Source organism: Delphinapterus leucas, chromosome 5, assembly GCF_059928025.1.
Source record: "Delphinapterus leucas isolate spDelLeu-1000000601 "Yukka" chromosome 5, BTC_Dleu_Yukka2, whole genome shotgun sequence".
Taxonomy (NCBI): domain Eukaryota; kingdom Metazoa; phylum Chordata; class Mammalia; order Artiodactyla; family Monodontidae; genus Delphinapterus; species Delphinapterus leucas.
This window is the reverse complement of record NC_143133.1, coordinates 75,787,740-75,810,874: the sequence shown is the minus strand read 5'-3', so window position 1 is coordinate 75,810,874 and position 23,135 is coordinate 75,787,740. Positions and strand designations below refer to the sequence as shown.

General features: G+C 41.2%; 1 protein-coding gene and 1 pseudogene across 1 annotated transcript in view; one reads left to right on the top strand and one right to left on the bottom strand.

Annotated features, from left to right (window-relative positions):
- The window catches only part of SPMAP2L (sperm microtubule associated protein 2 like), a 66,581-nt gene extending 44,776 nt beyond the window's left edge, over positions 1 to 21,805 (bottom strand). The window contains exons 1-2 of the mRNA XM_022563439.2: positions 20,837 to 21,805; positions 4,639 to 4,669 (exon numbers count right to left, since the gene is read on the bottom strand). Coding sequence (XP_022419147.2) covers positions 4,639 to 4,669; positions 20,837 to 21,641 — 836 coding nt within the window. The 5' untranslated portion in view covers positions 21,642 to 21,805. The remainder of the gene's footprint in view (positions 1 to 4,638; positions 4,670 to 20,836) is intronic.
- Positions 10,908 to 11,551, top strand: LOC149749154 (small ribosomal subunit protein uS17 pseudogene; annotated as a pseudogene).
- Positions 21,806 to 23,135: the final 1,330 nt, after the last annotated feature.

The following is a 23,135-nucleotide window of genomic DNA, read 5'->3' as shown; positions in this document are numbered from 1 at the left end:
TCCCGAGGTTGTACAGTCACAAAACTGGGCCATCCATCCTGAAGATCAAGCCGAAATCTTTCAATCAGTTTATCTATTTCCATGTTACTCTCTGTTTAATTCAACAACTTTTGTTGTCCCTCAGCCTTTAGTAATGACTTATTTGCCCCTTAATGCCTTGCCTTAGCTGTGCTAGCAGAGAAATGCAAGTCAGGATTCTAGGCACACACCCAGGCCACAGTATTAACAATGGAACATTTCCCCTGAGGCCAGTGTGATGGTGGCAGCACTCAATCTTAGAAACATGGAACGTTTGATCCAACCATTTTTCTCATGTAAGAGATTATTATTCCAGTACCAACAATGGATATTCTGTGTTTTCTTATTTTTAAATGAAGTGCTATTTTCTTATCCCGGAGCAAGTTACTTAATTCTCTCAGCTTTCATTCATCTGTTCAACAAATATTTATTGAGCACTTACTATGTAACAAGTAGTGTTCTAGGACTGAGAGTATATAGGGGAACAAAACAGACAAAATCTTTGCCCTCAAGTCAGGGCGGAAAGACAATAATGAAAAAATAAATACATAGTATATAAGATGGCAATAAGAGCTACAAAGAAAAATAAAGTCAGTAAGGGGATGAGGAGTATGTAGAGGGGAACGGGGTTGCAATTTTAAATAGGGTGGTCAAAGAAGGCATCACTGATCAGCTTATATTTGAACAAGGATAAGGTATATAAACTTTTCAAGAAAAGATCATCCCATTGAAGCAGTGATAGCAAGTGCAAACACCCTGGGGCAGAAGCATGCCTATATGTCTGAAAAATAACAGGAGGCCAGTGCAGTTAGCCTCATTTGTAAATAAAAATAACTATATCCATCTTGGAGGGTTATGTACCTAGCACATTCTAACCATGGAGTGAGTACTCAATAAATGTTAGTTCCTTTTTCCTTTCTCATTCACAGCACCTAGTATGATACCTTGCATGTATAATAGTAAATGCTCAGTAAATGCTAATTTAATTGAATTGAATTGGTATTTAGTTGTTTAAAATATAAACTGAGTTTAAGCATCTTATACGGGAAAATCATGGAACCATCAGTAAACCAGATAAAGTAATACATTTAAGACTGTTTAAACTGTGTTATCACTCAAATAGTTTGCTAGGTAAAATACAGGTTTGAAGGCAGTAAGAACAGTATACCGCTTCTACACCCTTTTCCCCCAGTGTCATATTCTGGACTCTTCTAACTACCCCCTTTCCTATTGCAACTAACCTATCTGCATTTTGTCCCTCAGGACTACTCTGATGCTTACCTCAAGGGTTCCCAGCCTAAAGTTCCCCAAACCTTAGGAGATCTATGAAGACAATAATGGGAGTCCACAACCTTTAGAACATCTCAGAAAATCAAATGGAATCTGACACCACCAACAGGCTGTTGAGGCTCCCCAAAACACCAAATTTGTTTCTGAACTATGTCAACTCCATACATTACTTCACGCTGATAGAAGACTCTGTTTAGTACTTTTGCATGTCCTTAATTTTTTTTTAAGTTAACAAATATAATGAACAATAACAACAAAAAATATTTCCAAACATGAAATCGTGGTGGTGGATTGAGATAACCAAAAGATCCTTTCGTGGTGAAAGTTTGAGATCTGCTATGTAATTGATACAATGCACTCCCTAAGACATGTTACTGTCAGGAAACAATGAAGACACTGTCCATTGCTAGAAGGAAAAAAAAAACCCAAAAAAACTACACCCTTACTCAGTAAAAGAATGGTTTTGACATGTAGGTACTGTTTGAGCCCTGCTGAGACAGTCTGAGCCAACTTTCCAGGGGAGGTGGCTAGGTAGAGGAAAACAGCAAGCCTTAGTGCAGACAGAACATTTTATTATATATTAATCTTTGCAAGCAAGTCAGCTGCTGGCTCCCATCATCACCTCCAAGCCAAGATTTCCCTCCCTACCTTTTCTTCATCAGCTAAACAATATTCTTTTAATGTATCATTTTACACAAGACAGTTGACATTTTCCTCGTTTATTCCTACAGATACTTAAATTGGATTGTTACTTCAATTGCAAATTATCTCATTAACATCTGCTAATCCTATGTGGAGGTCTGACTAATATCTCTCCTTTTCATTCACTTATTGTGCATTATGTCACCATAGCTACATCTGCAACCTACATCTCTTCATCTTAAGGCAGGCTTCCCTTCTCTCTCGGGTATTATATTACCTCACAATGTCTAGTCGTGATCCTGTGCAGAAACAAGAGAATGTGGTCGAAGGATTTTAACTCTTGAAGGCAAATTTTTTTTGATGAGGATTCCCTTGCTGTTCCATGTCTTCATTGATAATTAGTCTCCTATAGTTTGACAACAGCTAAGAAAGTTTTGGAAATCCTTACCTTAGGTGCAGAGCAATAAATATATGTTTATATAGCAACAATTATGGAAATCATTTCAGATCTGAATTGATTGGGTAACTCAAATAATTCTCTCTTTCAGTCAAAATGCTCTTTTACACTTGACTATTTTGCTTATATTCAGAAAATATTTTCTTTTATAACAATCAGGTACAGCACATTTGTTTAACAAGATTATTTGAGAGGACTGGGACACGGATAGAAAATGGAGATAGAACAATTTTCTCACAGAATCAAACCAAATTAAGCAATAAAACAAAAGCAATAAGTAGTATAACAGCAAAAACAAAAACATTTAAAAAACACTCTCTTGGGCTTCCCTGGTGGTGCAGCAGTTGAGAGTCTGCCTGCCGATGCAGGGGACATGGGTTCGTGCCCCGTTCCGGGAAGATCCCACATGCCGTGGAGCGGCTGGGCCCGTGAGCCACGGCCGCTGAGCCTGCGCGTCTGGAGCCTGTGCTCCGCGACGGCAGAGGCCACAACAGTGAGAGGCCCGCGTAACGCAAAACAAACAAACAAGCACAAAAAAACAACACTCTCTTCAGTCTTTTTTTAAGTATAAAAACTTACCAGGTGTAAACGATTTCACTATCTAGTAATTGGAGAGTCTGCTCATTCAGCATACCTTTATTGGAAGTAATTTGGTATTTTAAGTGGATATTCAGTAATACTTAGTAAATGTTAGTTCTACCAGATCTTCTACTCAGCCATCATACAACCTTGGGAAAGTGACATAATTTCTCTTAATTTCATTTTCTCTCAGTAAAATCTAGTTGATTATATGTACCTTATTGACTTCTCAGGATTCTTGTGAGAAAAAAAAATCTTTTTAAACAGCGAAGTATTACATAAAAATAAGGTAGCAGGTGCAATGGTTGAGAGTCCGCCTGCCGATGCAGGGGACACGGGTCCGTGCCCCGTTCCGGGAAGATCCCACATGCCGCCGAGCGGCTGGGCCCGTGAGCCATGGCCACTGACCCTGTGTGTCTGGAGCCTGTGCTCCGCAACGGGACAGGCCACGGCAGTGAGAGGCCCGCGTACCGCAAAAGAAAAAAAAATAAAAAAATAATAAGGTAGTACTATTTAATACCTAAAAGAGGTGAGGAAAAAACAACCAGAAAGCATAGTAAATAGAAGATGCAAAATAAGTGTAAGGCCAACTGGCCCGAGGCAGGGGAACACAATCAGATTCACAGGTTGCATCAGACCGAAATTCTCCGCACCACCCAGTTCCAGGAACTGACCTGGGGTCTTTGAACCCAGCCCAGCCTTCCCGCCTTTCGAAGGGCGGGACCAACGGTCCCCCAGGACACCCGAAAAGACCACCAAATAAGGAATACCCTGCGCCCTCCCAGATTCACCACACCCCTTTCCCTTCTTCCCCTATAAAATCTTGCCCAACCCTCGCCCGGGTGCGACTTCTCCGGCCCCTTTCTCTCGGACCAGTGAACCTCGCCTGGGAGCGCTCCCTAATAAAGCTCACTTGAAGCTTTCCTCTGTTTCGTGGTGCCGTTTGTTAAGATCCGACCTTACAATAAGTCTAACTAATAATAATAAATGTAAATGTTAAACAAACAATATGAATGGTTTTAACTGACTTATTAAAAGAGTAGATAAAAATAAAATCTGATATTATTTACTTCTCATCTATATGAGCCATTGACATGAACCCTTGGTATTTTCTCTTTAATGATTCTATGCTGTTACCTCTTCTAAGTATATCTTAGCCAAACCAAGAGTAAGCATTTATTTTCAGGAGGCATCTAGTTTATACACTGTATGTACACACATACACACGTTTTTTTTTCATAGAGGTCACTTTCTTGAAATTTCATTAGCTACTGAATTTGAATTAGAGGCAAGAGGAGACTGGGATACATTAACTTGGAGCTTCACAAAATCTATGACATGAGATTGTCAGTGCAGAATCCCAAGCCCCTTAAAGGTTCAGCCCTATTATGTGACACACATAGCATTGAGCAAACAAGTAAGCACTGAGTGAATATAAGAAGAGTTCTCTTAAATCTTCATTTTAATCACTTTATCTCTCTTCTTTCCTTTTTCCCACAGGAATTAACATGAGAAAAGGGCCTAATGACAAAGGGAAAGCATAGGAATCTTCTCAAAACCCCCAAGACAGGCTTTCACCTCAAATGCCCCAGATTGAGTGCCCCATTCAGCTAGTAAAGTCTGGGAAAATGGTACTATATCTATAGTCTTACCATTTCCTTACAAAGTCACAGGGACAAGGATCTGCAAAAAGAAAAGTAAAAACAAAAATTAGATTAGTAAGAATCAACTATATGATAAAAATAGCTATCACAAATCAATAAATAAAGGAGTTAGGAAAAGTAACTATTTAGGGAAAAGACCAAATTAAATATATCACACTACTTTATCAAAGTAAACCACAGGTAAATCAAAGATTAAATTAAAAAAAAATTGAATTAGAGCAAAAATAAGAGAATACCTACTTAATCACTGGATTTTAATCTGCATTAAAGGTGACAAAAGATACAGAGGAAACATACAGATTAAAATATTTCAAACAAAACTTCTGTGTGTCAAAAAATAAAATTAGAGAGAATAAAAACTTGGAGAAATATTTGGTAAAATGATAAAGGCTTTATAGCCTTAATAACTGAAGAGTATAAAAGGATAGATGAATAAGGAGAACACTAAGGAAGGTGTCAAAAGTTAAACGGACAAAGAAGAGGAATTCATCTATGGAGACACAAAGGGCTAATAATCATAAGAAAAAGTTCAAACTTGCTTGTAATCAAAACAATGCAAATAAAAAATGAGATTTTTAAAAACTATCAAATGAGCAAAATTCTTTTACAAAGGATAACAATGCAGGGACTTCCCTGGTGGTCCAGTGGTTAAGACTTTGTGCTTCCACTGCAGGGGGCACAGGTTCAGGTTCAATCCCTGGTCAGGGAACTAAGATCCCACAGGCCACAAGGAGCAGCAAAAAAAAAAAACAACGCTGGAAGGGTAAGATGAAATGAGTACTTGCATGCTGCTGGTGGGTATTTAAATCAGTACACTTTGTGAAAAATAATTGGTAGTACGAGTCAGCAATGCTTATACTCCTTAATCCAATTCTACTTCTAAACATGTACCCTAAAGAAATAATTCCAATTGTGGGCAAAGATTTATGCACAAAAATGTTAATGGTGGTATCTTTAACAGTAGAGAGCTGGATACACCTGAACTATTCAAAACAGACAAAATGGAAGCAAATTAAAATTCATGTTTAGAGCAACTTCCCTGGTGGCACAGTGGACATGGGTTTAATCCCTGGTCCGGGAAGATCCCACATGCCGTGGAGCAACTAAGTCCATGTGCCACAACTACTGAGCCTGCACTCTAGAGCCCGTGAGCCACAACTACTGAGCCCGTGTGTCACAACTACTGAAGCCTGTGTGCCTAGAGCCCGTGCTCTGCAACAAGAGAAGCCACCGCGATGAGAAGCCCGCGCACAGCAGTGAAGAGTAGCCCCCACTTGCCGTAACTAGATAAAGCCCGCACACAGAAACGAAGACCCAGCGCAGCCAAAAATAAATAAAATTAAATCTTAAAAAAAAATTATGAAGTTTTTTTTTTTACTATGGGAAAATATAGGCGATCATACAGGCCAAATTATCCAAAGGCCTATGATAATAGGCCTCATTATGACAAATTGTTCCAGACAGTTTCTCCTTGGGAGTTTTTAATCACGTCTGGGAGTCCACCCTCTGGAGTGTTTGGGGTAAAGGAAAGTGGGTGTGCTCTGGCATCAGACAGACATGGCTCAAACCCCAGTTTTGTTACTTACTCAGCTGTACAATCTTGGGCAAATTCCTTAACTTCTCTGAGACTCAGTTTCCTCTCCTCAGATAGGAGGATAATGGGTAGGTGTGTGTAAAGATTAGTGACATGTATGTAAAACACCCTGCATATAATACATGCAGACAGTAGATGAATGGTAGAATTATTAGTTACAACTTTAGTGCATCAGTGTAGGAGCACTGTAGGAAACACAGCACTCAGGTATTGATTGGGTTTCTAGTATGTGCAGCCTGGTGCCAAAGTTGAGAGAACAAAATTTATAAGATACGGTTGGTTTCTCTTCACAAGGAGTTTACAGCCCACTAGGAGATAGGCTATGACCTTAAAAAAAAAAAAAAAAAAAAAAAGTAAATGAAAATTTTGAGTTCGGCTATTTTTTATTACTCTCCTTTTAAGGCTAAACTGACTCAGACCTAAGGAAGAGGGGAGAGTAGTCTACAAAAATGCCCTTGTACACAGTCATGCTGTCCCTCATGAAAGATACAGCACTTGTTTTGTGGATTTTGATGCATCACCAAGCTTGGTTTCCAGCTTTATATGCACAAGTCAGAGTCAATATAACGCTGAGTCAATCCTAAAATAACCTCTACAAATGCTGGTAATACGAATGAATTATGCTATTTCCTTTTGCCCTTTCATGCTATAATTTCTCCCACAGGTAGAGCTTTCATGCTTCATTTTAGAAACACATTTTTGATGTTATCTCATCAACTGGCAGGAAGGAATAGCTCTCAGGTGGCCATTGTGTCAGCTATGTCCCAAGCAAAGCAGTATTACAATGGTTTCCAAACTTGTCTGCACGTTAGAATCACCTGGAAATCTTTTAAAAATTTTGGGTCCCAGCCCAGTTAAGTCACAGCCTCAGGGGTGGGACAAGCACTGGTATTTTTTGAAGCAAACAGCTTTAGGGAATACTATAATATTGTTTAATGGATAGGACCACTGGCTCTGGAATCAGACTGCCTAGAACCAAATCCTGGCTCTAACCTCTGATCTTGAGCAAGTTTACTAAAGCTCTCCATACCTTAGTTTTCTCACGGTCATGTACCACAAAAGGTTGTTGTCTGAAAGTTAAATAAGATAATACGTGTAAAGCACTCTGCATAGTGCCCAAAACATAGTAAATACACAATAAATCATAGCTATAATCCTAAAAATTTAAAAATTAAGATTAATTAATTTTAAATGCTTAAATTTCTGTAAATAAAAAAAAGTTTAAGTAACTGTTAAGTTTCAGTAATTGTAAAGTTTAAGTATTGGGTTGACCAAAAAGTTCATTTGGGTTTTTCTCCAACACCTTACGGAAAAACCCGAACGAACTTTTTGGCCAACCCAATAATTTACTATTGAAGATTCCACCTATGAAAATTAATGAAATGAGAACCTAATTGTGATCATGTACTCACATGTATTTTCATTGGTTTCCTTATGTATTTATACCCTCCCCTCATTTCTAAATGAATTTTAGATTGCTTACATAAACGCATACACTACAATAGGATATTATCTGTTTTAAGATGAAAAATTCAAGGAGAGATAGAAAAATAGTGGAGGGAGAAGAGAAAGGAAAATAAAATGAAACAAAAGGAAGAATGTATAATTAAAGCCTTGTACAGTTATATCTGAACATTCTAATTCTACCACTGAAAGCAAAAAACATCAACTTTTCCTAATATTGAAATCTGAAAGAAACTTCTCTTGTGAGGTCTCAACGGTGTTATACACACACAAAATAAATTATAGGACTTGAGAATGAAAAGGTGAAGAGAATCCTATTTTCTTAGTTTTCTTCCTTCTTTAAACTTTACTCTTGATATATGCGTTTCATGAAACCATGATAAATTTTAAAAAATAAGAAGTTTTCAGTAGAGCACCATAAATAACTGAGTATAAGGAAAGATTTTGTTCCCAAAAATTATTCCTCAGAAACGAGGTTACCTTGCATGCAAGTTCTTATAAATCTCATCTTATGAGACACTTTCTCAACTACTTTATTTTCCCAACAAAGAAATGAGAAATGAAAACATATCAGCCTGAAACAACTTCAATTAATGCTAAAATAATTATAGAGTTCTCCCTACAATTTAAATTTAAATCAGTATTTAAAAAGAGGGACGAAGTAAAGAAATTTAAAACAGATTTAATAATTATTCTTGGGGATATGCTTTTGTAATCCTAAGCATTGGATGTTGCTCTAAATAATTAAACATCATTTTAAAAAGCAAAATAGAAACACAAAGAATGAGGTAGTTGTATTGTGCAGATAAAAGTACAGCTACAGAATGAATTTTTTTTTAAAGTTCTGTTACATTACATGAATGGGTTCTGATGGCTTGTTACATCATTTCTAGTGACAGCATCAAACACAGGTTCAAAAGGTGTCTATCTTATCCCTAATGATATAATGGAATCTAGGCAAAGAACGAAACTGGCTGCTGAAACCATATGGTGAAAGGTGGATGGGGAACTTTACCATGGAGGGGTTGAGCCAACCTCACCTGAACTCACTCATCAATCTTAGAACCACCACAAACGTCAGAGCCTGACACCTATGCCCCCAAGCATGGCACCACCTATGAAAAATTCTTGCTTGAAACTATTTTCAGTCTAGGCAAGCCTCTTAATCTATATGCTTTGCAAAAAAAAGGGGAGCTAGAAGAGAAAGTTAAAGACGTCACAGAGAACAAATTAAATGCAGAATATGGTATATTTTACCCAAAGTTCCTAACAAATGTGTTTGAAAAAGGGAGAGAGGATTAGGGTAGGTGTTAAAGAGTAACAGAGGGACTTCCCTGGTGGTCCAGTGGTTAAGACTCTGTGCTTCCACTGCAGGGGGTGCAGGTTCCATCCATGGTCTGGGAACTAAGATCCCACATGCCGCTCAGTGTGGCCAAAAAAAAAAGAAAAAGGAGTAACAGAGAAGAGACAATGTGTGGCCCTTGTGTGAGGGCTAATTCAAACTAACCAACTGTAAAAATACACTTTTGAGACAATTAAGGAAGCTTAAATATTTAGCGGGTATTAGACGGTATTAAAGAATAATTGTAAATGTTAAGTGTAAATAATGGCATGATAATTTATGGGTTTTTTAAAGTCCTTAGCAATGAGAAAGACATATAAGATACTTATGGGCAAAATGAAATGGTGTCTAGTATTTTCTTTAAAACAACTTGTCTGATGAGGCCCATGAGTGATGTTGCACAAGCAGATGACAGGTTCCCCAGCAAAGGCAGAATCAGACCAACAAGGCAGCTTCTGGAACTGTGCTGTTAAGTACAATGCCTGGTACCATAAGTATTTGTTCAATAAATTAATAAATTTATCCTTCAAGAAAAAAAAATACTCAGCCATAAAAAGAAACAAAATTGGGTCATTTGTAGAGACGCGGATGGACCTAGAGACTGTCATACAGAGTGAAGTAAGTCAGAAAAACAAATATCGTATATTAATGCATATATGTGGAAGCTAGAAAAATGGTACAGATGAACTGGTTTGCAAGGCACAAATAGAGACAGAGATGTAGAGAACAAACGCATGGACACCAAGGGGGGACGGCAGGGGGTGGGGGGAATGAATTGGGAGACTGGGACTGACATATATACACTAATATGTGTAAAATAGATAACTAATAAGAATCTGCTGTATGAAAAATAAATAAATTAAAAAACCAACCAAACAAAAAAACTTGCCCTACAGGAGGCCCCAAAATGTGTGTGTGTGTGTGTGTGTGTGTGGTAGGGAGGGTTGGTAAGAGAATACCTAGATGAAATGAGATTAGCAAAATGTTAATAATTATTAAAACTAAGTGATGGGTATACGGGGATACACTATAACATTCTCTATTTTGGGTGTGTTTGAAAATTTCTATAATAAAACTCTTAAATTTTCTATCTCAAATAACTTAAGAAATAAAAATGATTTTCCTGGAAAAAGTGTTAAATTACTCAAAAGGTAACTCTCGTGATGTCAAGCATGCAAATGAAAAAGTTGAATAAAACTGCTTTTCCATGAAATGTAACGTTAGAAATAAGAACTATTTCTAAATTATATCATTGATTTTAATGTTATTTTAATTTTATAGGTATAACTAAATTAACACCTTTCTAAATAAACATTTGCCTATCTATCTTTCTTCCTAAAAGTTTATCTATTCAAATTGGCCAGAGTTTTTCCAAATTTCCTTATATTCAAGAATATATAGTAATCTCATTTTGGCAACATCTTGCTGTATCAAATTAAGCAGCTGTATTAAAATCCAGATTCTCAGCACTAGAATTCTCATTTCACTAGGAAGGAAACAGACATGCAGCTATGACAAAACCAGAACTAACCTCCTAGTTTAGTGTCCTTTCCAGTGGCATCAAGCTCCCTCTTCTACTATGTGCTCAAATTGAAACCCCCAGTATGTGGGCGGAGCCGTGACTCCGGCACAGCAGTGTTCAAGCATTCACATTTCTTTGGGGGCAGGGGCAGGATTTCAAACATCCAATCCATCCTTGGGGCAGATCTTCCTGAGTACAACTCCACTATCGCTCCCTGTTCCTAAAATATTTCCCAGCTCCTTTTTCCTAGAGAGTAACAGCAGTGCTTCTTTTCTCCATTCTCCATTCTTTTCTCCTGTATAGCCACTGCAGTATTTCACAGGCTTTGGATCAAACTAACAGGGCTTTGAATGCTGGTCCCACCACTACATGCCCACAGACAAATGCTGAGTCTCAGATTCCTCATCTGTAAATTGAGGACAAAAATACTCTGCAGAACCTTTTTTCAGGCAGCTTGGAAGATGGCGGACATTCAGACTGAGCGTGTCTACAGAAAGCAACTGACCGTCTTTCAAAATAAGAAGAGGGGTCCTGCTTGGAGAAACTGTCAAGGAGAAGCTCCCGCAATACAACAAGAACATCAGTCTGGGCTTCGAGACACCGAAGGAGGCCACTGAGGGCACTTACATTGATAAGAAATGCCCTTTTTCTGGTAATTTCTCCATCTGAGGGAGGATCCTGTCTGGCTTAGTGACCAAGTTGAAGATGCAGAGGACCACTGTCATCTGTCGAGACTACCTCCACTACATCCGAAAGTACAACCACTTCGAGAAGCACCACAAGAACACGTCCGTGCACCTTTCCCCCTGCTTCAGGGACATCCAGATCGGCGACATTTATACAGTGGGTGAGGGATGGCCCCTGAGCAAGACGGTATGCTTCAATGTGAAGGTCTCCAAGGCTGCTGGCACCAAGATGCAATTCCAGAAGTTCTAAGACTGGACCCCTGCCCACTGTGCCAAACAAAATAAAATTATTTTCCCAGTCAAAACAAAACAAAACAAAACTTTGCAGGGTGGTACAAGAATGGGAGATAATTGTATGTAGAGGGTCTGGTTATGGTTGGACTGAAGGCCACATCACTCATCTGGGCTCTACATATTTTGTTATGTTTATGTCTATATTATTTCCCTAAGCTTGCAAACATGTGAGGAAAGACTGCTTTATTTTGTAGTCCTCACAGCACATAACATACACAGTTGAATAGATAGAATAGACAGGCCCACTATTTACAAAACACTATAATATCTATTGAGCACTTACAATGTGCCAAGCACTGTGCTGAGCTCCTTCCCCTCACTATCTACTTCCCTTGTCACCCATAGCACCTAGCACAGGTAGAAGTGTGGTGGTGAAGTGGAGCAGGGTGTGGGATTGCCTGCCTGGGCCCAATCTCTGCTCTGTTACTGTGTGTGTGGCCTTTGACAAGTCACTTACCTCCTCTCTGCCTCAGTTTCCTCATCTGCAAAGTGGGGACACAAATAGCACTTACACCAAAGGGTTGTTTTAAAGATAAAATGAGATGGTGTTAAATACGTAGGACACTCAATGGACCTAAGTTGCTGTGAGCTGAATAACGACGACTGGGTGAATCTAGACCACGTCCATATGAATGACTTTTATGCGGAATTCATCTCCACGTTCTAAGCTTTGGACTAGAGAAGGGTCAAGATAAAGTCCCTGTCCTCCCCTCAGGCAGCTCGCCTTTCAGGTGGACAGACAGACAATAAGCAGGTGAACAATTTCAGATGGTGGTGAGCACCGGAAGAAGATAAACTAGCATGACGTTCACTGCGTGGAAGGAAGGGGGCACCTAGTTTAGGGAGATAGGGAAGCGTCTTCGGAGGAAGTGACACTCTACCTGTGGAAATGAAAGACAAGAAAGGGCCAGATATAGGAGAGGGGAGAAAGGGAAATGAGAGAGGAAGAGCATTTCAGACCAAGAAACAGCAAGTGTGAAGGCCCTGAGGTGAAATTAAGAGAAAGGCGCAGCAAGACAGCAGTCAGGGTGGCTGGAGGGAAGGGAGCAAGGAAAAGGAGAGCAGGATTTGTGGTGAGGCCAGATCACAATGAGCCCTGGAGGAGTTTGGCTCTTATTATAAGGCCAACAGGAAGGAGCCTCTAAAGGATTCTGAGCAGAATGATGAATAGCATCTCCCTTTAAGAGATAATCAGAACGTTATGGCTGTGTTATGCCCTTTAGATGTTTGTATTTTATTCCGTAGCAAACAAACCACACTGCTCCTGTTGCCACTGGAGCCAACAGTGGGATGATCTGGCTTGTGCTCCAAGCCATCTGATGGGGAAGGCTGCCATCTGCTGGGAGGAAGCATGATTAAAAAGCTGTTGTTCCCTGATGGGGACTGAGGCACTCCTACACGGGGATTCCCACTGCATGTAGAAGTAAAGCGTTTTGTAACACGATAAGGATGAAATGTCAAAGTATGACTACTCTCCACTTGCCCTCTACCCTGCCTCCTTAAGGAGCCCATGTGTGAGCTGCTCAGCCTCAGGTACGAACGGGATACCACTGACCTATAAAGGAAAGGCAGGGAACACCTCTCAGGACAGAACTAGGGGGCACAGGTGGGCAAGAGAGAGGCAAGCTGCAGCTTGAGAGAAAGAGGAAAGGTATTTGTGGGGAACAGCTGTCATGGTGACTGGGACTTGGGAAGAGATGTGCCTCAAGAACATTTCAGCAGGATTTGCTCTGTGTTAGGTGGTAGAATTCCCTTGAAGGTACTTCGGTAAGACCTAGGTTATTTCTCAAAGCTTTCTGAAGTAAAATTTGTGCTTGTTTTTAGGTACACTATGGTTTTGAAGACCGGTCTTAAAGCAGTCCAGGTCTATGCTGGGTATGACCATGTAAACAAACATTGGGATGTTCTCTGACATGACAGATTAAGCTATATAATCATTACTACTATTCATTCTTCCTCAATCCTCTCCTAGGCACAGCTCCCCACTGCCTTAGCTCAGGGTCATTTGGGCAAGAGATAGGAGAATGTGGGAAAGGGTTTTGCTTGAGGGTGAGAAGGCAGAGGCAGGAAGAGGGCAAGCCCTTCCATCTGGTTCAACAACAACAAAAACTGGGACCTCCATGCAAACTAGAGCTCAAAAATATCACATCACCAAGCTAACTATTAGGCTGTGTCTCCTCTCACACCCCCTCGGTCTGCATTTTTGTGACCTTTTTCTCTTGTTTCAAATATATGTTTCATGTTCATTTTCACCCGATTTCATCTGTGTCAAGATAGCACTGGCAACTGAGTAGGCACTAAGAAAGCTGGGTTTATAACTCATACCATACACCAGGATAAATTCTAAATGGATCAAAGATTTCAATGTTTAAGAAAAGAAAACCCATGGTGAATTCTTTCATCACCTAGAAGTAGAAAGAGACATTTCTAATTATGATTCAATACAGAAGCCATAAAAGAGGTCAGTACTGCCATTTAACTCAGAAAAATGAAGTGACGGTCCTATAGGATACTCCAGTCCACTTTACTTTCTATGCCAGGGATGTGTTGAGGATGTGTTTGGCCTCCCCAGCCACACTGACAGTCCAAGGATGGGATCCACGTCTTATTCATCTGCAGCTCAGTGCCTATGCCCTGAACATAGTAAGTGCTCAATAAAGTTTAACAGTGACAGTGATGATTAGTGACGACACATTAGTAAGGTGTTAGAATGATGGAACTTACTCTACAATATACATTTTTCAAATGTGCACACAACCAAAACTGCCATGTCTCAGTCATCTCAACACCCTCACAGGACACAGAAGAGTGCCTTAGTATATTCTCAGTAAACGTCTTTCATAAGAAGGAATGTTTGAGTGAGAGGGGCATGGTGACATGCTGACTACACATGGCCTAATGTTTACATTATTTTATGTAAATAATATATAAATATACTCGCTGTTTATTGAATTAACATAAAGACTTACTGGAATTTTTAACAAGGAAAATCTAGAAGATAAATTCAGAAGATAGAAGCTTTAAAGTAGTCCTTTCTAAAGCAAAGTCTGAAAACTTTCTATACCGGGACTTCAGGGGGGCTATTTTGGGGCAGCACACACAGGCAAGGCCCTCTAAAAGGTAGGCTTTCCCACCCTTTAAAAACATGGGCTGAGATCTGAACAGGAATTAACCATGAGATGATCCTAGGAAAACAATAAACATCTAGGGAGAGAAAACCACCCATGCAGATTCTGAAGCAGGAGCAAGTATGGGATTGGCCTTTTAGGGGAAGAGAAAAGAAGCCAGTGTGACTGGGGCAGAGTGAGCAGTAGGGAGAGTGGTAGGGAGTGAGGTCAGAGAGCCCGTGGAGCTCTAGAGACCCCTACAAAAGGTTCGCGTTTATCCTAAGAGCAATGGGACACCACAGGAAGGATAATATAGTAAGGGAAAGATGTGATCCAATTTGGTCTTTAAAATATCCCCTCTGGCTAAGGTAGTAAAGACCTGAAAGGGAACAAGAGCAGAAGCAGGGAGACTACTCAGGAGGAGAACATAGAAATCCAGGTGAGAAATGACTGTAAGCAGGATGAGTGGGATGATGACCGTAAATGACCGCAAGTAGCAGAGGAAATGAATGAATTCAGGAAATGGTCTGGAAAGAAAACAAAGAGAACTTACATTGGATGCATTGGATTTGAGGGTGAAGAAAAAAGAATCAGGGAGAAATAGATTTTGGCGGGGGGGGAAATCTTTAGTCTTCAGTTGGAAGACCAAAGGAGGAACAAGATTGGGAGGAAAGTCAAGACTTCTGTCTCAAAGCATATTATATTTGAGGTGCCTATGATACATCCAAATGAAGATGTCCAGTAGGCAGTTGAATACAAAAGTGTGGGACTTTAAAAACATGAGCAGACCAAAGAGTGTATTTTTGGCAGAGTGATCCGGTACACCTTTATAAGGAGGTGACAAATACTTGAGGGAAGAGTGTCCTGGCAGAGGAAAAAGCAGGTGAAATGATCGAGGTGGGAGCAAGGAGGCCCACGTGGCTGGAGAGCAGAGACAGTGGGGAGAGTGGTGGGACACGAGGCTGGAGAGGCAGGTCAGATCATGTGGGCCTTGTAAGCTTACTTAGGACTTTAGACTACAAACTCTGCAAGATGAGAACCCCCTCTGGAGAGGTGAGAGCAGGAGAGTTGTGTGTAATTTATGTTCTAAGGGATCCCTGTGACGGCCACATGAACCATGAACTGGTGGAAATGATGTGGGGAAGGCATGAATATGGCAAGAGTGGAAGCTACTGAAGCAGACCAAGCAAGAGATGATAGTGGCTTACAAAGGTGATGAATGCTTGGATGTTAAGAATGGTCATTGTCGGGCTTCCCTGGTGGCGCAGAGGTTGGGAATCCGCCTGCCAATGCAGGGGACGGGGGTTCGTGCCTCGGTCCGGGAAGATCCCACATGCTGCAGAGCGGCTGGGCCTGTGAGCCATGGCCACTGAGCCTGCGCGTCCGGAGCCTGTGCTCCACAACGGGAGAGTCCACAACAGTGAGAGGCCCCGTGTACCAAAAAAAAAAAAAAAAAAAGAATTAGGGTTTGCTAATGGCTTGGAGGCAAAGTGTAAGGGAAAAACGGGTGTCAAGAATGACTCCAAGGTTTTTGACCTGAGCACCTGGATGAATGAATTGTGGTGCCATTTGCTAAAATGGGGAACAGTGGAGGAAGTGCAAGTTTGGGGGCAGAAGTAAAAGTTCAGTTATGGATATGTTAAATTTTACATTTCTACTAGATATTCGAGTAGGGTTGTTAAAGAGACAATTGGCTACAAAACTCTGGAGCTCAAGAAAGAAATGGAAGCTGGAGATAATTTGGGAAGTCATCAGCATACAGTTAAAGCCACAGAACTGATGACATCATCCAGGGAGCAAGGAAAGTTCTAAAGAATCTGAGAGAACTGAGACATCGCCCACTTCAACCTAGAGGCTGGGAAAACAAAGATGATCTAGCAAAGGAAACTGAGTCAGGAGCATTCAGTGAAGTAGGATGACAATGAAGTGGTATCCCAGAAGTCAAGTAGAGAAAGACTTCCAAGAAACAGGGAGTGAATGTATCAAACAAGTAAGATGAGGATGAAGAATTAGCCATTGAATTTGGCAAGGTAGAGGTCACTGTGATCTCAACAAGAGCAACTTCAGCTAAGTAGAGGGGATAAAAGCTTAAGTCGGTTCTCAAGAGAATGGGAAGAGAGGATGGAGACAATAACTCATAAACTATTTTGAGGAATTTTCCTCTAAAAAGGAGCAGAGTATAGGAGTGGTATCTGGAGGGGTACATGAGGTTAAGGGAAGGTTTGGTTTCTTCAAGATAGGAGTTATTCCTGCATGTTCATGTGCTCATGGGAATGATCCAGTGGAGAGGGAAATAAAATGATGTGGGAAAGAGAGGGGCTAATTTTAGGGGCAAAGAGCTTAAAATTAGGTGGAATAGGATTCAACATACAGGTTGAGAGAATGGCCTCTGGTAAGAACAAAGACAGCTTGTCTATTATTAACAGGACAAAAGGCAGAGTATATATGTATAGATCCTGGTAGTTTGGTAGGTTCCATGTTAGCAAATGAATTGATTAGGGAAATGTAGTATGATTGCCACACAATCACTGAGAGCAATGAAAGCACACTTGAAGTTCAAGGTCATGGATTTAAAGATCAGTCAACACAGTTGTTTGTTTTCCCTTGTCATCATTTTTTTTTTTTTTTGCATCTTTTCAAGTGCAGGCAAGAATTGGATTTAACTAAGCAAGAATGACAAGAGGGAGAGACAAGGGAGCTAATACTTGCAAGGAAGTGATTCCATTGGTAGACTATGGGCTAAGGTAAGGAGAGACAGAAGGACATAAGGAAGTAAGTGGTATATAATGAACACTTGATAGCATCAGTGGATTAGAGGTCCCTTTGAAGCTGAAGAATTGAGAGGGTACAAGGAGGAGTAAGTGAGCTGGAAAGATAGATGTGCTTAGAGATTAGAGTGCTTGAAACAGACATTTTGGAAATGATACAGCAATTGACATTATCAAAGGCTAATGCAGTGGGTGTCTAAGATGCAGTGAAGGATCCCATCATTCAAAGTGAAGAGGTCAAAGAACTAAGAAGGCAAATGGATCACCTATACTGAAATATCCACACAAAAAGGTGACAAAAGGGTTGGCGGTGGGAGAAAGACAGTAAACTAGAGCAGTTTCAGTGGAGTGGAGGAGAAAGACACCTAACTAGGTAGGTAGAGAAGAGAATGGCAAGCAAGAAAAAGGAGTCAGTGAGTACAGATAACTCTTGACAAGCTCTGCAGTGACTTGCAGAAAAATGGGGCTGATGGTGCGAGAAGGAAGGGTCTGAAGAAGACATGGGGTTAAGGGTTATTTCAAGATAGAAGATTCTGCTCAACATCATTAATCATTAGAGAAATGCAAATCAAAACTACAATGAGATATCATCTCACACCAGTCAGAATGGCCATCATCAAAAAATCTACAAACAGGGGCTTCCCTGGTGGCGCAGTGGTTGGGAGTCTGCCTGCAGATGCAGGGGACACAGGTTCATGCCCCGGTCCGGGAGGATCCCACATGCCGTGGAGTGGATGGGCCCGTGAGCCATGGCTGCTGGGCCTGCGCGTCCGGAGCCTGTGCTCTGCAGCGGGAGGGGCTGCATCAGTGAGAGGCCCGCATACAGCAAAAAATTTAAAAAAATAATAATAAAATTAAAAAAATTTTAAAAATCTACAAACAATACATGCTGGAGAGGGTGTGGAGAAAAGGGAAGCCTCTTGCACTGTTGGTGGGAATGTAAATTGATACAGCCACTATGGAGAACAGTATGGAGGTTCCTTAAAAAACTAAAACTAGAACTACCATACGACCCAGCTATCCCACTACTGGGCATATACCCTGAGAAAACCATAGTCCAAAAAGAGTCATGTACCACAATGTTCATTGCAGCTCTATCTTCAATAGCCAGGACATGGAAGCAACCTAAGTGTCCATCGACAGATGAATGGATAAAGAAGATGTGGCACATATATATACAATGGAATATTACTCAGCCATAAAAAGAAACAAAATTGAGTTATTTGTAGCGAGGTGGATGGACCTAGAGTCTGTCATACAGAGTGAAGTAAGTCAGAAAGAGAGAGACAAATACCGTATGCTAACACATATATATGGAATTTAAGAAAAAAAATGTCATGAAAAACCTAGGGGTGAAACAGGAATAAAGACACAGACCTACTAGAGAATGGACTTGAGGACACGGGGAGGGGGAAGGGTAAGCTGGGACAAAGTAAGAGAGTGCCATGGACATATATACACTACCAAATGTAAAATAGATAGCTAGTGGGAAGCAGCCGCATAGCACAGGGAGATCAGCTCGGTGCTTCGTGACCACCTAGAGGGGTGGGATAGGGAGGGTGGGAGGGAGGGAGACGCAAGAGGGAAGAGATATGGGGATATATGTACATGTATAACTGATTCACTTTGTTATAAAGCAGAAACTAACACACCATTGTAAAGCAATTATACTCCAGTAAAGATGTTAAAAAAAAAAAGATAGAAGATTCTAGAGTACATGTGTATGCTCATGGGTCTGATTCATTAGAAAGAGAGAGACTGATGCTGTTAGGAGAGAGAGTGGATAACTGCAGGAACAAAGGTCTTCAGGAGACAAGAGTGGAATCCAAAGCACAAGTGGAGGCTTTTGCCACTCATAAAAAGAGGCACAGTTCTTCCCTGAAATATGAGAAAAGGCAGAATCCATGGGTGCAGGTTAGAGTAAGGCAATAGATTAGTGGTAAGAAAATAAGGGAGTTCATGACATTGCTTCTATTTTCTCAAGTGTGAGGCAAAGTCTTCAGCTGTTTGGGGTCAAAGGTGTGAAGGCTGGAGTAGAGTAAAGAAGGCATTTAGTCATCTCACAGATTAGGAGAACTAATTTATTAGGTGAATAAAGTGGGCTTGCTAGGCAGTGCCAAGTGACCAGCTGAGATCTGTGGTTATGAAATTGAAATAAAAGCAGTCAGTATGATTGTGTGATTTTGTACAGGAAGAGTCAGATGCTCAGGTGTAGGCAGAGGGTGGATGGGTGGGCTTAACCAGGGTTGAGGTTTTCCCAGGAGAAATACGGTGAACAGCCAAAGAGCCAATGGGGAGGTGAAGATGTTGTAAGTAAGCAACTGACATGACAGACCATAGAATCAAGGCTGATAAAGACAAGTCAAGGAGAAAATGAGATGAAACGTGGTCAGCCAAGGAACTGGAAGCCCAATGTGGACAAGGAATTGTTCTGGGTGGAGTCATCAATGAGAGGCCATAAGTGAGCTGGATGTTTATACCAAAGTCCCATCAGCCCTGTTAGCTTGTGAACTTGGTGATGACTGAACATATAGTAAGCACTTAGTAAACATACTGTTTGAATTTTTGTTCAATGAGTGTTTTGTTACTACATCTTTAACAATGTAATAGCATTTATTGAGCACCACCATGTGCTAAACACTGAGAAAACTATCCTCCCTTCAAGGATCCCTCCCCTTAGCTGAGGAAAAAGATAGTGATATAACCCAAAATCTTAAGTGCTATAATAGAGGTATGTTCAAAGTGGCAACCCAGAGGACTGCAATGACTAACTGTAGAGAAGCCTTAAGAAGGGCTTCAAAAAGAAGTGACAGTGATTAATCGAGGACAGCTAGTGACAGTGACTAATCAAGGCCAGCTAGCAAGTCCCCAGGTGGAGAGAGAGCAGAGTGAAGAGATTGTTTCATCACCAGAGTCTCAATTTCCTATCAGAGATTCTTGAGGTCCAAAGACAGGGCATTGCAAAACAGCAGGTAAATGACACAAGTGTTATCCTCCTTTAAAACAAAATGGGGGAGGGGGGACTTCCTTGGTGGCACAGTGGTTAAGAATCCACCTGCCAATGCAGGGGCCACGGGTTCAAGCCCTGGTCAGGGAAGATCCCACGTGCCGTGGAGCTACTAAGCCCGTGAGTCACAACTACTGAGCCTGCACTCTAGACCCCGCGTGACACAACTACTGAGCCCTCGTGCTTAGAGCCGGTGCTCCACAACAAGAGAAGCCACCGCAGTGAGAAGCCCGCGCACGGCAATGAAGAGCAGCCCCGCTCGCCGCAACTAGAGAAAGTTCGTGCAGCAGCGAAGACCCAGTGCAGCCAAAAATAAATAAATAAATTTATATTAAAAAAATAAAAGGTTTCTTGCAGGCAAACCTTCCCATTAGAACCCCCGGAGGGACCCCCAACACCTACCTCTCAGGGAAGATGGCAGAAGCCGTGGCGGGAATCTGGTCAGCAGAGACGGGGAGATAATCACGCCAGCTCTGGGAAACAACTCGACTTCGTGGGGCTTGTGGGGCTCGCGGGGAGCATGGGGCCGCTGGGGCTTATGGGGCTTGCGGGCCTCACGCGGTGGATGAGGCTTGTAAGGTGCATGGGGTTTGGGGGGCCTGTGGGGCTCACAGGGTTGGTCGAGCTCATAGGGCTTGTGGGGCTTGGGGATCTGGTGGGACTCTGTACACCCCTCTGACTCGCCTGGCTGGTCTTGCTCGCCGGCCTCCTCGGCTAACCCCGGCTCCTCGGACTCCCCAGGCTGGTTGTGCATGTCAAATATCCTGACTACAAAGGGCTTCTGGAGGGCTTCGGAGCGAGTGGATATTTCTGCCATGTCATGCCCATCGGACAGCCTAGAAGACCCCGAAAACTCCTGGCTCTCCATTGGCGGCCCAGAAGCTCCCGCTGGGCGAGGACCGGAGGCTGCTCGCCTTCTAGAAGATGGGAGAGGATGGGCGAGGATGGGCTGGCGGCCCGCACTCCGCGCGCCCCGCCCCAGCGCGCCCAACCCAGACGCGACACGGCAGCTCGCAACAAGCCCCGCCTCTGGGCCCCTCCCTGCACGTTCTCCCGTTGCCAAGAGGACGCGCCAAGCTGCGGGGGCCCACCTGGGGCCCCGCCCCTTAGAGAGGAGGCAGGTGAAAAAGGGAAAAGGGGCAGGCTCCTGATCAGCTGTTTTTGCTTCCCTTACTTTAAGTCTGTTTCTAAGCGCATACACTTGCATGTAGGATCATTACATCTTCTTGCAGAGTTGACCTCTTTATTATGTAATTCCCCTCTTTTAAAAAATTATTTTTCCAGTTTTATTGAGAAATAACGGACACACATCCCTGTATAAGTTTAAGGTGTACAGCATGATGGTGTGATTTACATGTATTGTGAAATGATTACCATGATAAGTTTAGTTAACATCCATCCTCTCATATTGATACAATAAAAAAAAATTTTTTTTTCTCCTTGTGATGAAAATTCTTAGGATCTACTCTCTTAACAACTTTCCTATAATGCATACAGCAGTGTTAACTAGAGTCATCATGTTGTAGGTTCCATCCCTGATGCTTATTTATCTTATAACTGTAAGTTTGTATCTTTTGACCACCTTCCTCTAACCGACCCCCTCCCCCCAATCCATATAACCACAAACCTGATTCCTTTTTCTGAGTTTGGTGTTTGTTTGTTTAAATTCCACACATCAGTGAGATCATATAGTATTTGTCTTTCCCTGTCTTGTTTTGCTTAGCATAATGCCTTCAAGGTTCATCCATGTTGTTGCAAATGATAGGATTTCCTTGTTTTTTAATGGCTGAATAATATTCCATTGTATGCATGTTCGTATGCATGTATATACATATATATATACACTACAAATTCTTTTATCCATTCGCCCATCCACGGACACTTAGGTTGTTTCTATGTCTTTGCTACTGAAAATAATGCTGCTAGGAACATGGTGGTGCAGACACCTTTTTGAGTTAGTGTTTTCATTTCCTTTGGATATATTCTCAGAAGTGGAATTGCTGGATTGTACGGTAGTTCTATTTTTAATTTTTTGAGGACCATCCATACTGTTTTCCACAGTGGCTGTACCAATTTACAATCCCACCAACAGTACCAAAGATTCCCTTTTTTCTACATCCAAGTTGGCATTTGTTATCTCGTCTTTTTGATGATGGCCATTCTAATAGGCTTGGGGGGATACTTCATTGTTTAACTGGCATTTCCCTAATGAGGAGTGATGTTATCTTTTCATGTACATGTTGGCCATTTATAGATCTTATTCAGGAAAAATGTCTGTCAGGTCCTTTTCCGTTTCTTATTTTATTTTTTCTGCTATTGAGTTGTATGTGTTCTTTATATATTTTGAATATTAACCCCTTATCGGATATACAGTTTGCAAATACTTGTCCCATTCCATTGGTTGTTTTCTCATTTTGTTGATGGTTTCTTTTGCTGTGTAGAAGCTTTTTAGTTTGATGTAGTCCCACTTATCTTTTATTTTGTTGCTTGTGCCTTAGGTATAATTCCCCTCTTTATCTTTGATAACTTTCATTATTCTCAAATCTTCTGTGTCTGAAATTAATATAGCTACTCCTGCTTTCTTTTGATTGTGTTATATCTTTCTTCATTCACATAATTTTAATCTATATGTCTCTTTATATTCAAAGTGAGTTTCTTGTAAGCAAGAAGTGAGTTTATGGATCTTTTATTTTTTAATCCA